The sequence below is a fragment of the Psammomys obesus genome, unplaced genomic scaffold (assembly GCF_907164565.1).
Source record: "Psammomys obesus unplaced genomic scaffold, mPsaObe1.curated_primary_1811, whole genome shotgun sequence".
Taxonomy (NCBI): Eukaryota; Metazoa; Chordata; class Mammalia; order Rodentia; family Muridae; genus Psammomys; species Psammomys obesus.
In genome coordinates, this window is record NW_026589826.1 from 66,152 (window position 1) to 80,321 (window position 14,170).

The 14,170-nt window shown below is 44.1% G+C and overlaps 1 protein-coding gene across 1 annotated transcript; it reads left to right on the top strand.

The window, feature by feature from the left end:
* Positions 1-793: 793 nt before the first annotated feature.
* Positions 794-13,478, top strand: Gimap8 (GTPase, IMAP family member 8). Its single transcript, XM_055605451.1, has 5 exons — positions 794-1,039; positions 3,768-4,419; positions 5,745-5,787; positions 8,887-9,513; positions 11,961-13,478. The coding sequence occupies exons 1-5, from the start codon at positions 951-953 to the stop codon at positions 12,635-12,637; spliced, it is 2,088 nt and encodes a 695-aa protein (XP_055461426.1). The 5' UTR covers positions 794-950; the 3' UTR covers positions 12,638-13,478.
* The last annotated feature ends 692 nt before the right edge of the window (positions 13,479-14,170 follow it).

Sequence of the window (14,170 nt, forward strand, 5' to 3'; positions counted from 1 at the left end):
TGGTTGGTCAAGCTGAACTGATCTGGAAAAATATTCAGGAACCCAACCTGGCCATAAATCAACTCCCTTGGATAAGTAGGCTGCCAAGAAGGAAACTGGCAGGACAAAGGTCGTAGCCACATGCTAAGCTTGTGCCCATTCTCAAAAGGAGCACTGAATGCTAAGACAGGAACAGGAGGGGGAGAAAGGGGATGTTCACGGTACCCCAGAAGACTTTCCTTGGATGTCTTACAACACACACCAAATTCGAGAGACCTCCCAGTAGGGATGGCCCCTTCAATCTCAGTTTACAAGTTATAATTCATAGGGCAGAAGCCAGGGGAGGAAACTGGAGGCAGGAACTAAAACAGAGACCATGAAGGAACAATGCTGTTTAATTTGGGTTTGCTAAGCTACCTTTCTTATACATGTCATGTCCACCTGCCTAGGGGTGGCACAGGTCACCATGGATTGGCCCTCCAGTATCAATTAGCAATTAAGAAAATGTCTCTCAGACATGGCCACAGGCCAGTCTGTTATTGGTAACCATTTAGTTGAGATTTCCTCTTCCTAGATGACTCTAGATTTGTGTCATGTTCACAGATGAAGCTTTCTATGACAAGGCCCAAGCTGGCCTTTCTGTTATCATCTTCTGTCTGTAGCAGTGTGAACATCTGTGCTCTCACAGCCTTTTGCCACATGGTGGCCCCCAAGGCATCTCCAGAAAAGCTGTGCCTGAATGTTCACACTGGCCCCTCCCTAAGCCTCTTCCGTGTTCATCCTGTGTTCTGAGTGTATTCTCAGACTCTGCTGATGTAGGATATGCTTCTATAAACCTCTTTCTTCCCAGAAACACTTGGAAATCCTCCTGCCAGACAGACTGGGTTCTGAGTGACCTGGTGAATCCTTGACTCTCCTTGGGTGGCTCCTGGCTCTCTTTGGGAATCAGTTCCACCGGCCTATGGCCAGAGATGGCCACTTTGCCCCACCAAGAAGCACTTGGAAGAAGTCAGGGGGCACACAGGTGTGAAACATCAATAGGACAGGAGGAAGGACCAAGGTATGTTTCAGGTGTGTATGTGCGAGCATATGTGTGTGTGCCTCTCTCTGTTTCTCTGTGTGTGTGTCTGACTGTCTGTCTCTCTCCCTCTGTGTGTGTGTGTGTGTGTGTGTGTATGTATGTGCACGCACACAAGGCAGTGAGCGCAAGGCAGAGGTGATGAGCTTGGACCATGAAAGGCAGACTGCCCTGTGTTGCTTTGACTTCAAGAGCACTGGAAAGGTTTCCCCCTGGCAGGTGTCGTGCCACTCCAAACAGCTGGGATGTACAGTATGCTTCCTAAGAAGGTGTGTGGAACAGCTTCCTGCCAGGTGGTCTGTGGGGGAGGGCTTCATAACCAAGGGGGAAGTAGAGAACAAAAGTGCCGCCTATGGGGAGGTTCAAGAGTCCAGCAGGGGGTTGTCTCAGGAGTTGGGCTCCCATGAGGAAGTCAGCAGGTGCTATTGGGACGAATGGTCTCCAGGAGAAGCAAATGGGAATACATAGATTCTATATTCTCTCTTCTAACATTCCCCAGTCCTTGCACATAAAGATCCAGTTAGCCATGCATTGAAGGAAGTCTTGTCTTTACATTTAATTCAAACTGGCCATCCCCGGTCAACCCCTTTCTTATCCTGATTGACCCACTGGCTAGAACTAAATTTCTTTCCCTACTGGGGTCTAGAGGCCTCTCTAACCTCCTTTATCTGTGACTGCTTGCCCCCTGATGTGGGATGAATCCCTCTATCACAGAAGCATCTCCAGGGGATGAACTCATGAAACTTTTGGCTGCATCCTGGGAAGGCAGAGATGGACTTATGTACAGTCTTAATTGCCAGTACAGGCCAATGATTGTCTCCTGGTGGAAACATCCTGTTCTCTGTAGCCAAGACCTCTGTGCCAGCAGAGTTTAAGGCCTTGGGGATTAGAAGCAAACATTTGATTTCTACCCATGGGTTCCCGACCTGTGAATCTTGGCTGCGGGGAGATGGTACTGTATACTTTCATCTAACCAGGCACATGTGTAGCCTCTATCCCCATTACTGTGGCCACTCTGTTCATGAGTACATTGGCTAATGACTAGGTAACTGAGGACGAGGCTGCCATCAAGAAAATGGTTCATTCTATCAACTTGGTGATCAAGATCTTCTTTTACTGAAGTCAGTTTTTGATAAGCGTTCAATTCTTTTTTTCTCTCTTGGGTCCTTCCAGACAATTCTTCCACACAAAGTTAGCACTGATTTCCCAGCTATGTTGTTTCTAAATCCATACTTCCCAGCCAAATTGTTGGCTGGAGCTCACAGGTTGGTAATAATTGCGAATCTGACCATTTTTTTTTCTTCTAGTGAAATCAACAAGATTCACCGCACAAAATTCTGGCCATGGATAAAATATTCTTCTAACACTGTCATCATGAGATGCCCAAGATGGGGCCAGTGTGGTAGCTCTCCTCTGCTGGTGGTGCCTACATGTTATACAGAACCATATGTAGAAACCCAAGTCTTCCTTTGCTATGTCAGCTGGTTGCAGGGGACTCCCCCTGCGGTCACAGACTCTGGCGTGTAGAGAGAAGGTGGTGAAGTTGTAGCAAGGGCATTGGGGGTACTGCTTCATGAAACCAGATCACCCTTCTTATCATATGTGTAACACTTCCATGAAGATGAAGGGCTGGTTGTCCATCTACTTGATGGCCTGGTGGATTGTCTTAGTGCCTTTTGACATGGTGTCATCAAACATCTGAAGCTAGGAAGTCCAAGGTAGAGGGGCCCATCCCTGGCATAGGCCTTCATATTGTGTTGTACTGAGTTGAAAGGGAGAAGGGCACGGTGGGTGCATAAGAGGCAGCAGGAGGCATACAAACTCACTATAAAAAGTTTTGTTTACCCAAAAACATGTGTATGACTGCTCTGCCTGCAGGTATGTTTGTGCCAAAGGGGAGGATCAGATCCTCTAGAACTGGAGTTTCAGATGGTTGTGAACCACCCTGTGGGTGCTGGGAACCGAAGCCAGGAGCCATCTCTCCCACCCTACAAACTCACACTCACTTAAGGAATCACTCCCCTCATACTTACTAAGGAAGCACTGCCACCAGATGACACTGATGTGCTTGTGAGGGATGAAAAGCCCATGCTCTTGTCATCTTTTCTTAGGTCTTGTCCCTCAATACTGCTGAATGTTGAATGAGGTTTCTAACTTTTGGAGATGCATCAAAATCACAAAACTCTACCTCTAGACCTCAAGTTTGTATCTGAATTGTACACAGAATATACTCATTTTATCCCAATAACTCCTGAAGTCTTAACATGTTGTCCTAGCTTTTGGAATTATACGAAGTAAACAGACATTTAGCAATAGCCACTTCTGAGATGAGTTTATGGGGATTTTGTGTTCCTCCTTAAAATTTTCCGAGTATACCGGAGTCCTTTGGAATAAATACCAGACTTTATAATCAGGATCACGGGGCTGGAATTGAGGGGTAGAGTGCCTAGAAGGCGTGGAGCACTTGGTTCAGTCCATACTGTAGGCTAGGCTAGCTGCCTGGTGAGCTCAGGGGGACTTCCTGTCTCTGCTGCTCTCTATGACTGTAATCACAGGCTCGTGCTACCAGTGGCCTTGTGCTAGTACAGCCATTGAGCTGCCTCCCAACCCAGCAGTTTAAATTCACAGGGAACGAGGAGGACAGCTTTCCTGCTGTCCCCTCTCCACTCACCATGGATGGAGCACTGACGTGCTGCTCTTGTCTTAACAGCGACCGCAGGAGCCAGGAGGACAATTTCAGCTGGAGCCAGGGACCATCCACACTGCGGCTCCTCCTTCTAGGGAAACATGGTGCAGGCAAAAGCGCCACAGGAAACACCATTCTGGGCAAAGCCGTGTTCGAGTCCAAGTTCAGTGATCCTGTGGTAACCAACAGGTGCCAGAGTGCGAATGTGTTGGTGAGAGAGGAGTGGGTCACGGTCATCGATACCCCGCCTCTTTTCTCACTGGCCTGTACGGAGGTTAGGCCTCAGATCCTGCAGCAGATCTTGGAGCTCTCGGCTGATGGTTTCCATGCGCTGCTCCTCGTCACTCCCATTGGCCACTATACAGAGGAGGACAGAAAGACCATTGAGGGCATCCAGGATGAGTTTGGCCCTGGAGCCTACAGACACATGATTGTGGTCTTCACTCGGGAAGACGAGCTTGGTGAGGACTCATTGCAAGACTACATCGACAGCAAGAAGTCTCTTAAGGAGTTGCTTGAAAATGTTGGAAGTCGATACTGTACTTTCAACAACAAGGCAGACGAGGAGACGCAGGAACTGCAGGTGTTCCGGCTTCTTGATAGGATCAAGAGTTTGATGGCAAAAAACCCTGGGCCATATTTCGTGCCCTTGAAAATGGAAGGCAGTGGAGTGCAGGTAGGACTGGTAGGAGAAAGATAACCCCAAATCAATACTCTATCTTTTGTGTTTACAGATGTGTTTTGTTTAGAGATGCGCCAGGGCAGTGTTTCTCAACCTGTGGGTCGTCCCACTTCAGGGGCTGAATGACCCTTTCATAGGGGTTGCATGTCAGATACATCCCAGTTCATAAAAGCAGCAAAATTACAGTTGTGACGTAACAATGAGAATAATTTTATGGTGGGGGTCACCACAACATGAGGAACTATAAGTTAAAGGGTTGCAGCTCCGGAAGGGTCGAGATCCACTGCTCTAGAGTAACAGGAGCCGTCAAACTACTTGAGTGTCAGCCTGGAGAAGTTGAGCTTAACATGGTTTGCATACATACATGTAGCCAAAGTTCTCATACGTGTAAAATAAAACTGGTAAGTTAATCTTTAAAAATATTAAGGATTTCCACAATCCAAAGGGAAGGTAGACAGCTGGATAGACAGATAGATGCCTGTACAAAGATTCTTACCACAGTGTCTTTTAAAGTAGCAAAACCAGAAATAGACCCATCAGTGAGAGGATGACTACACTGATGACTCACAGAGAATGGTTGCATCCACAGTTTAGGGTAGGTTGTACCTACTGAAAAGAGTGGGGTAGCTCCGTCTATATTAATGCAAGTGTGAAATTCATGATACCACGCAGATGGCTGAACAGGAAGCCAGATGAGTCTCTCCTGTGTGCGTGGATGTTTGTGCATATTTGTATAAACACAGAAATATAGAAGGACATGTAAGCACTAATGGCTGTCACTTTTCTTCTGAGTTGGATATGGAAGATTATTATTTTTTTATGTTATGCATAGCATATTTACATTGAAACAATGAGAGAGCGACTCAAATGCATTAACGACGTTGGTGAGAACAGATAGGGAAGCAAAGGCAGGTTTTTCTGGTTGGCCTGGGCATTAACAGAGATGAGGTTAGAACAGAGTGCAGGAAGTCTCTAAGGATAGCCCATTTGCAAGACTGAAAGGTATTGTTTTCATGTTAATTAAGTGTTTGATTTTTCCACACCTGCTGAGGTATTAGCCATTTCGCTTCATGTCAGAGGCTTCATACCCATCCTGGGGAGCAGCAAGGGAATAATGGGTACTGGAAAGACCTCCATCTCTATCCAACAACGTCAGTGACATTGACCAGGTGCACAAAGGAAGTCTAGGACTGTGACCTTATTGTGACCACGCCCTAAACAGCAGATAGTCTGTCTCCAATTGTATCTCCATTTTGTTACTGTGTGAAAAGATTATCTTCTTTTAGCATGTGTGTGTTATTCTCCCCTTTATTTTCTAGGGTTGTGAGAATAGAGGGACATGTGAAGGAGACGATCTGTGTGGTAAGTTGGTCACCTAAACGTTTAGATTCATATCTACATCCTTTCAATGCATTGCCCAGCCAGAGTAAAGTGGAAAAACTAACAAATCAGAAACAAAATGTCCACGGTGACCTGTTCTGTGTGAGTATTTGTACCTGTTCCTAAAGGACTCCTGTGAGTCAGAATAGCAGTGGCAGTCACAGTGATGGACACTGTGGGTGTCCCTGACTTCCTCTGTGGGTCTGTGGGGCCAGCTTTGTTTTCCACAGCTTTCCTTTTAACTCAGTTTCTTTTTCCTTGCCATGAGTCTAGTATTCTCGATGGGGACCAAAAAATACTCCTTATGGATGGCACCAGCCCAGAGCATCTTTGTACTGACTCGCATTGTTTGTGTTTACCATGCAGCAACACAGGTCATTGCACAATAGTAAACAGAATGCCTATAGTGAGGGTATGCAAGGCTTATGAAGTCACAGATGCATTTTGGCTCATTTCTGGATCAGCCCTGTGTAAGAATAGGAAATCTCACAATGACTCTCACAGACAAGGTCTAGTCCTTTCCTCTTGAAGCTCCACAACGTAAAAAACAAGTAATTTATGAAGTTTAGTGATAGTAACAGTAATTGAAGCTGGCATCGTGTGCTAGGAAATAGCATACATGTACTTCAGTCCTCAACGTATATAAAATTATATGTATAACATGTGGACAGCTTGTAGTATCTTGGCAGGCACACTAGTGGCCACGGAAGGCGTTCTTTTTTGTAAGAAAAGAGAGTGAAAATGTCTTATCAATGCACTGATTTTACAGACCTTGGGATTCAAAGCACAGCCAATGCCCTTTAGTACAAACCTTCAGAAACGTACATGTGACTAAGCAAAGTCAGTGAAGGCACCTCAGGCCAGGGTTGGGAGGGGCTCTCACTGGGGTGTTTGCTGCATCCGGTGATTCTGAGGAAACCAGGCTGTCTTTGGACTGGGTGGTAGTAAGCAGTGGGAGTAATTTCAGGGCCAGGAATTTTTATGGTTGTCGTTGTTTTCTTTTCGCTCAGGATGGTAAGGTTAGAGAGACTGCTGCAGTCCTTTCAGTCAGTGGAGGGATATCTCGTAACTGTTGACTCAGTTTGCATCAAACATGCTGCCTATGGTCATGGTCTGGGAGTGCTGCCTTTACCGTGTTTCACTGATGACAGGCTAAGAAAGAAGACAACATCCTCAGACCTTCCTCCTCAGCACCTGCTTCTATCCCTGAACTATATGGGTTCTCCTGTACTGAAGGAGCCTTCATTTGAAAGAAATAACAAGTGGAATAGTATGATTTTTTGTGTGTGTTTTCCTGGGGAGAGTTTACAAGACAGTAGGTGTGTAAGGTATTTTTCACAGCCCTTGGGTTTTGTCTGATCCTCTTTCCACTCCCTCATCTCCTCATCATGCACACTTTCTCCTTCCTTGAACTTCTCTACTCTTATCTACTTTTCTTCTACCCATGTTCTACCACCCTGACTCTATAAGGAAACCTGCCCCCACGAGCCTTCCCAACTTTCTGCTTCCATGGGAGCTCCATGTCAAACAAGCAGAATTGCAGCCTCCTTGGCCTGAATTACAATACTTCCCATTTCATTTATTTGCCCGTAGACTTCATTTATTTTTTTGTAGCTGAATAATATTCTATTGTGTATATGAAGGGGGAGCCCTTCAGAAGCAGTCACCTCCGTGTGGAAACCTGAATAAACAGTACGAATGGTCAGCAGGGGAAGGAGCTGTGTGTGCAAAGTGTGAGAGCAAGGAGGAAGTGTGGGAGTGCAGGATTCAAAACCCGACTCAGATTTCCGTTTCCCACAAACCCTTCACAGCTACTCTATGCCTGTCAAGTTAGTAGGTGTCCAGGTGTCATCTTCTCTTGTCCTTTCAACAGCTTGGGGCATTCTACTCTTGTGTGCTCTGAGAGTCAGAGGGAAAAATTTGTCCGAAAGGACATAACAAGAACTCCTTGTTGTTATTATTTCTATTCAGACATAATTTTATTCTTATTTACAGACAAATTATACTGTAATATATACAGTATATATACATTTTAATCTTATATATGCGTGTATATATACGTACGTATGTATATACATCACATTTGTGGGTGAGTGTTCTCACTTGTATATGTGCACATGGATATGGGTAGGTAGGTGTGAACATGTATATTTGTATATTTGTAAATGTTCAGAGCAGAGGGCAACCTTGTGTGCCACCTTAGACACCATGCACTTTTTTTTTTTTAATTGAGACAAGATCTCTTCCTGGCCTAGAACACCCTGTAGACTAGAATATCTGGCCAAAGTGCTCCTAGGGATCCACCTGTCTTTGCCCTCTGCAGTGCTGGGGTTACAACTGTGCACCACCATGCTTGGATTTCCAATTTTCTTCATGGGTTCTGGGCATTGACCTAGAATCCTCAAGCTTACAGGGCAAATCTAGCAATGGGGCTATCTCCCTCGACTCCATATCACATTTTCTTCATTTACCTGTCGATAGATAATTATTTTATTGTAAATAACATAACAGTAAACACAAACGGTGAAGCATTTATTTTGTTAGTTAGAGAGTTAATATAGAAATAATGCCCTCTTCTCTGTGGAAGAACACTAGTTTCTTACAGCATCCTCCCATAGACAACCCCTCCACAGATTCTTAGGAACGGAGATTAATTTGTCCTATTCTGAACTTAAGATAAGCCATACAGAATGTAGGTTTTTGTGTCTGGTTTCTTCTACTCAACATGCTTTTGAGTTTCATACATGTTTAAGAAACCCGAGCCAACAACTGAGTATTTTGTTGTATGAACACAGAGTAAGGACATTTTATAATCAGGTTGTCACATCCCTGCCTTAGCCAATAACCTCATGCTATAATACTTACCTTTGAAGGGTGAGGTTCAATGGAAGCTCAATTTAGCATACTTATTTTTCTGGAAAATAATGGACTTCCCATATTCCTCTTAGTTCATTCCTGCTTCCCATTGTTTCTACCTGGATGACTGGATTCTGAGATGAGATCTTCTAGGACTGTTCATATCTGTACTCAACTGTAGGAGGAGACACTGTATCTATTTTTTATATTTTTCTTGTCTCACAGGTCCAGAGAAGAGGCAGCCTCAGATCACAGGACCTGATCAGGATTCAGAGGTGCCAGAACTGAGGGTCCTCCTCATAGGGAAGCGAGGTGTTGGGAAAAGTGCAGCAGGAAACAGCATTCTGGGGAACCAGGCCTTCAAGACTGGATTCAGAGAGCAGCATCAGGTCACCCAGACCTTCACATCGCACAGCAGGATCTGGAATGGGAAGAAATTTCTGATCATTGATTCTCCAGAGATCTCATCTTGGAAGCTTAATGAGTCTGATGTCAAGAAGCATACCTTCCCTGGTCCTCATGCCTTCCTACTGGTGACACCACTGGGCTCTTCCATAAAGAGTGATGACAATGTGTTTGGTATCATCAAACATATTTTTGGAAAAAAATTCACCAAGTTCACAATTATTCTTTTTACCAGGAAAGAAGATTTTGAAGATCAGGCTCTAGATACGTTAATAAAGGAAAAGAGTGCTCTCTTTGATCTCGTTCTTAAATTTGAAAAAAGATACACAGCTTTCAACTACCGGGCAACTCTAGAGGAGAAGCAGAGCCAGGTGGACAAACTCCTGAACAACATTGAGAGCATGGTGCAACACAATGGTAACAAGCCTTGCATCTTCAGAGAGAAAGGTATGGCTGAGCATAGAAAATTGTTTTATATTCAGTGCTTGGGATATAAGGTACAATCTAGAGCTATTGCTTTCTGAAGGATGTGAAAAGGGTGAGGCTGGGTCTGTAGCTCAGGGCAGTGCTTACCCAGTATGCACTAGGGTTGACCTTCGGTATGTCAACAACTTGGCATGGTGGTGGGTGCCCCAACATGTGGGAAGTAGAGTCAGAAAGACCAGAAGTTCAAGATCTTGGAAAAGTAATGAGCTCAAGGTCAGCCTGGGTTATATGAGACCCTATCTCAAACCAACCAGTAGATGTATTCCACGGTCTCATCTTCAAATTGTCTGAAAGTTATGAGTTTTTAATGTACACTCTCAGAGACAGTTTTTAATTCCTTCCTGACCCTTATCCCACCTCTCCTGCATGGAACCCTTTCCCAGTCTTCTTGCTTTTCCAGTCTGCTGCTGATGGGACTCAGCCTTCAGCTCAGCAAAGACAGTTTTAGATCATTGGTTTGCTTTTCTGTTCTCTTCACTCAGAACCTTTTCTGGATTGTTTATTCTTCACTGCTCTGGAGATGGGAAACTATAATAAAGCATTAAGTAGGGCTTGGAAGATAACTCATTTGCCTTACAAGCATAAAGACCCAGGTTTGATTCCCAGAACCCATGTCAAAAAAGTCAGGCATGGTGGTAAATGCTGTACTCTGGTGCTGGGAGCAGATGGATCTCCGGGACTTGCTGGCTAGCCATTCTTACCTACTTAGCAAGTTCCAGGCTAGTGAGAGACTCTATATCAAAAACCAACTTAGACTCTGGCTGAGGAATGACAGCTGAGGTTGTCCTCTTGCCTCTCCATGCATCCCAATGCATATGCATGTATTCCTGAACACACATTTGCATTTAAACATACATGAACACCCTTATATACATGCACTAAGAAAGTAAAAGAAACAAATAGAGTAAGAGTTTTAGGAGCTAAGACACAACAAGGACAGAGAGTCTGAATGTTTGTGGTAGAGGGATACCATGTGGCACTAGGCGAGGTGATCCCAACTTTTAACTGTTGAGAAAGGACAGCCCATTTTCTCAGTTCTCCCTGTTCTATTGACCTCATTTGAGATCTTTCCCATTTCTACTCATCTGTTCTCTTCTGACTAAGATGTTCTTACCCAAGACCCTTTCACATTCCCCAAGGAGGGCCAGGTACTGGGGAGCCACCTAAAGAAGTGCAGGGAAGTGGGAGGGCCAAGAGAAAGCATGTCTAGATACTCAATTTGAAACATGTTTTAGAGAATAGGTGGGTTTAGATGGCTGGGAAGAAAGGGGAAACACCACAGACAGTACGCGGGCAACTTCAAGAAAAATAGACAGGCTGAACATGCCTCTTGATGGAAAGAGGGCTTCAAACTATGGGAAGGTTGGATCAGATCTCAGAGAAGCTTGAGTCTTTTTCTCAGAAGCAGGGATTGGAACATATGACATGAGTGCAGGAGCCTAAGTGTGTGTGTGTGTGTGTGTGTGTGTGTTCACATGTGCACTCACATGTGTGTGCATATGTTGGTACAGATCATTGATCTATTTTGACCTTTAAGCAAAACTCTGAAACTTGGTTCAGCATGAGTAGCCCACCAGTTGTTCATGGAAGGAAGAGCAAGATGGGCTTTTCTACTCTTGGTTTGAGGCAGACATTAGTGACTTGACAAGGAATTGATGCTAGAGGTCCTCTGAGAAGGACACAGTTAAGTACTGCAAAGGTATCAGAGCACCCAAAAGAGTAACTATAGTGAGATCTCAGCACCTGCAAATACCATTTATAGGAAACCTTCTCCAACACCCAAACCACAAAGAACAGTGTTATTGGACATTTATTCTAACCAGAGAGTTTCTTTGGCTCCTCAGAGAAATATGCAATAAGGCTTATCGTGCTTTTAATGAATTGTAGTATGAGACAACCGACATTACAGGTTATCCATTGATAGAATATGATTGGTTTTTTCCCCTGAAAATCCAATTGTATAGAGTAGATTTTCAACTACTTCAAAGACATTTTGCAAAGACTTTATGGTTATCAGGTGTTAGCTGTAGGGAGACTTAGTCACAGTAGGAGCAGAAGATAGAAATGAAATGTGTGGACTAGACTCAGCAAAGATAAGAGGCAAAGATAAGGCCATTGTTTCTCATAGATACCAGGGATTAAGAAGAGGTACTGGAGAGGGGAGCTGAGTAGATTCAAAGATAGGAGACATGTTATGTTTATAGATGAGCACTGAGCAGAGTGTTGTCCAGGACCCAATGTTGCGTTCCTAGGCCACATGAACTGGGAAGCCAGACTCATGTGTGGGGAGAACCTGCTGGCTGAGGCCTTTTGAGCTTAACAATGAGACTAGTGCTCTGAGCAAATTGGAAAGATGAGTTCTGTATCATCCCATAGTCATGAGTTCTTTCCAATTTCCTCTGCAACAGAACTCTTAAACATCATCCTCTTGGGAAGGAGTGGGACTGGAAAGAGTGCAACTGGGAACACTATCCTGGGGAGAACTGCCTTCGTCTCTCAGCTCGGAGCTCAGCCAGTCACCAGTAAAATTAAGAGTGACAGGACCACAGTGGACTGGCAGGATATTGTGGTTGTGGATACTCCATCATTCATCCAGCTGCCTGATATTCAAAAGGATCCTTCCAGATTAAATGAGGAGGTCATCCAATGTCTGTCTCTCTGTGAAGAAGGCATGAAGATTTTTGTGCTGGTACTCCAATTGGGACGGTTCATCCAAGAAGATGAGGAAGCAGTGGAGCAACTGGAGGCCATTTTTAAAGAACACGTTGACATTATGAAATATATGATTGTTCTGTTTACACGGAAAGAAGATCTAGGGGATGGGGACCTTCATGATTATACTAATAACACAAAGAACAAAGCCCTTAGAAGAATACTCAAAAGGTGTAAGGGGCGAGTTTGTGCTTTTAATAACAAAGAAACTGGTCAAAACCGGGAAACCCAAGTGAAAAATCTGTTGACAATAGCCAATGGTCTCAGAAAGACATATGAGGAGCATCCATTTTCATGGGTGAATTTTGGCTATCAATTAAAAACAACACTAGCCAACAAATTGCTAGGCCATCAAAACAATGAGCCCAAGTGAGCAGTTAAAAGTCCTGGGACAATTTAGGGATGCCGTTAGACAGAGGTGGGTTGCATAGGGGTGGCAGGACAAAGTTCATAACTTTGAATGCTGAGGGATAAATGTGTCTCATGTTGGATATAGGAATTTTGTAAATAAATTGTCAAGTGAGGCCAAGCAGTAAGGAATTAGAGAACAAAGAGAATAAGGTAGAGAATTTGGAAATTGTCTTAAATATCAAGATATTAAGGGTCAAAACCACTTCAACAGTGTTGCTCAGATAAAGTCAGGACTGATACAATAGCCAAGGCTCAGATCAATATTGATCCAAATAAGACAGTACCCCAAGAACCAGGGTATTCAGACACACACACACACACACACACACACACACACACAGCACAGGCATGCCCAGCATGCCCTTGGGCATGGCAGAAAGTGGATGTGAGCATCAACATTCCAACATCATTCTGTCTTTGTGCCCAGCTTCACTGGTATGTGAAATTTATTTCATGGTATTCAGTACATGGCTGAGAAGATCTACTGGAAGTTTCCTGAGGTGAAATGAACAGTATGAAATCTTCTCCAAAAGTCTATTAAGGGTCAGACATTTTAAAGATCAGCTGCTTTCATATGTCCATTGAGGATAAATGTGTTTAGTTACCTTCAATATTAATCTACTGGTAAAGTCTGAGAATTAATGTATATTTTTTATATTATACTTTATTTTAGCTGAGAGGCTAAGAAGTGATCCAACTACCATTGGATACCCCATACTTTTTAACACTGTAATCTCTCGAAAAATGTATGTGTAAATATTGAGTTGAATCAGACAATAAAGATGAACTGGATTATGACTTTATACTCTCCATCTGATGGCATTTTTTTTCTGATTTAGGAAAAGATTCTAATTTCATGAAGAGGCCACTGAAATGTTTATGTACTTTGACCAATGTGAGTTTTCTCATCTCTGGTGCCCGAGAGTCTATTAAATTAGTGACAGTCACTTGTATGACAAACATTTGCCAGCTCTGGGATTGTTTGCCCTAGATATCTTCCTATACCCAGAAAAAGTGAGTGGGGAGAGTCTCAGCTGCAGGACCAAGAGGATTCAGGCCCAGGTGATAGCTGTGCCTCTGCCCTGAGGTTCCCTTTGGTTTGAGGGCAGTTCACACGGCCTCGCTAGCTACCTCAGGCTGAGCAAGTGACACTAGAACCTGGACAAGATGAGGAATGCACAGGATAAGCAGTGTGGCATATTCTCATGGCAGGGTCTAACGTACACTACAGAAGACCTTTAGGTTGGTTTCTGGGTGGGGCAGCAATAACGCTGTGCCAGTTGCTCTGGGAAGAACATGGGAAGAGACAGTTGAGTTAGAGGTTTACAAGGAGGTGATACCTATAGAGAACAGATTAGGGGTGAGTAGAGCAGATCCAGGGAAGCTTTAGGCTATAGCACCATGTTCTCTTGAAGGGCACGTAGAGGGGCAAGAAGCTAACAAAGCCCATAATAGCTCCACAAGGAGCTCTTCTGGGCAGACGGGGCAGACATGA

Excerpts from the sequence above, each read along its gene's own strand:
- Gimap8 (XM_055605451.1), top strand. The coding sequence starts at position 951 with ATGGCCACTTTGCCCCACCAAGAAGCACTTGGAAGAAGTCAGGGGGCA. Across the intron at positions 1,040-3,767 it reads GGACAGGAGGAAGGACCAAG|CGACCGCAGGAGCCAGGAGG; the intron begins GTATGTTTCAGG and ends TTGTCTTAACAG. Across the intron at positions 4,420-5,744 it reads TGGAAGGCAGTGGAGTGCAG|GGTTGTGAGAATAGAGGGAC; the intron begins GTAGGACTGGTA and ends TTTATTTTCTAG.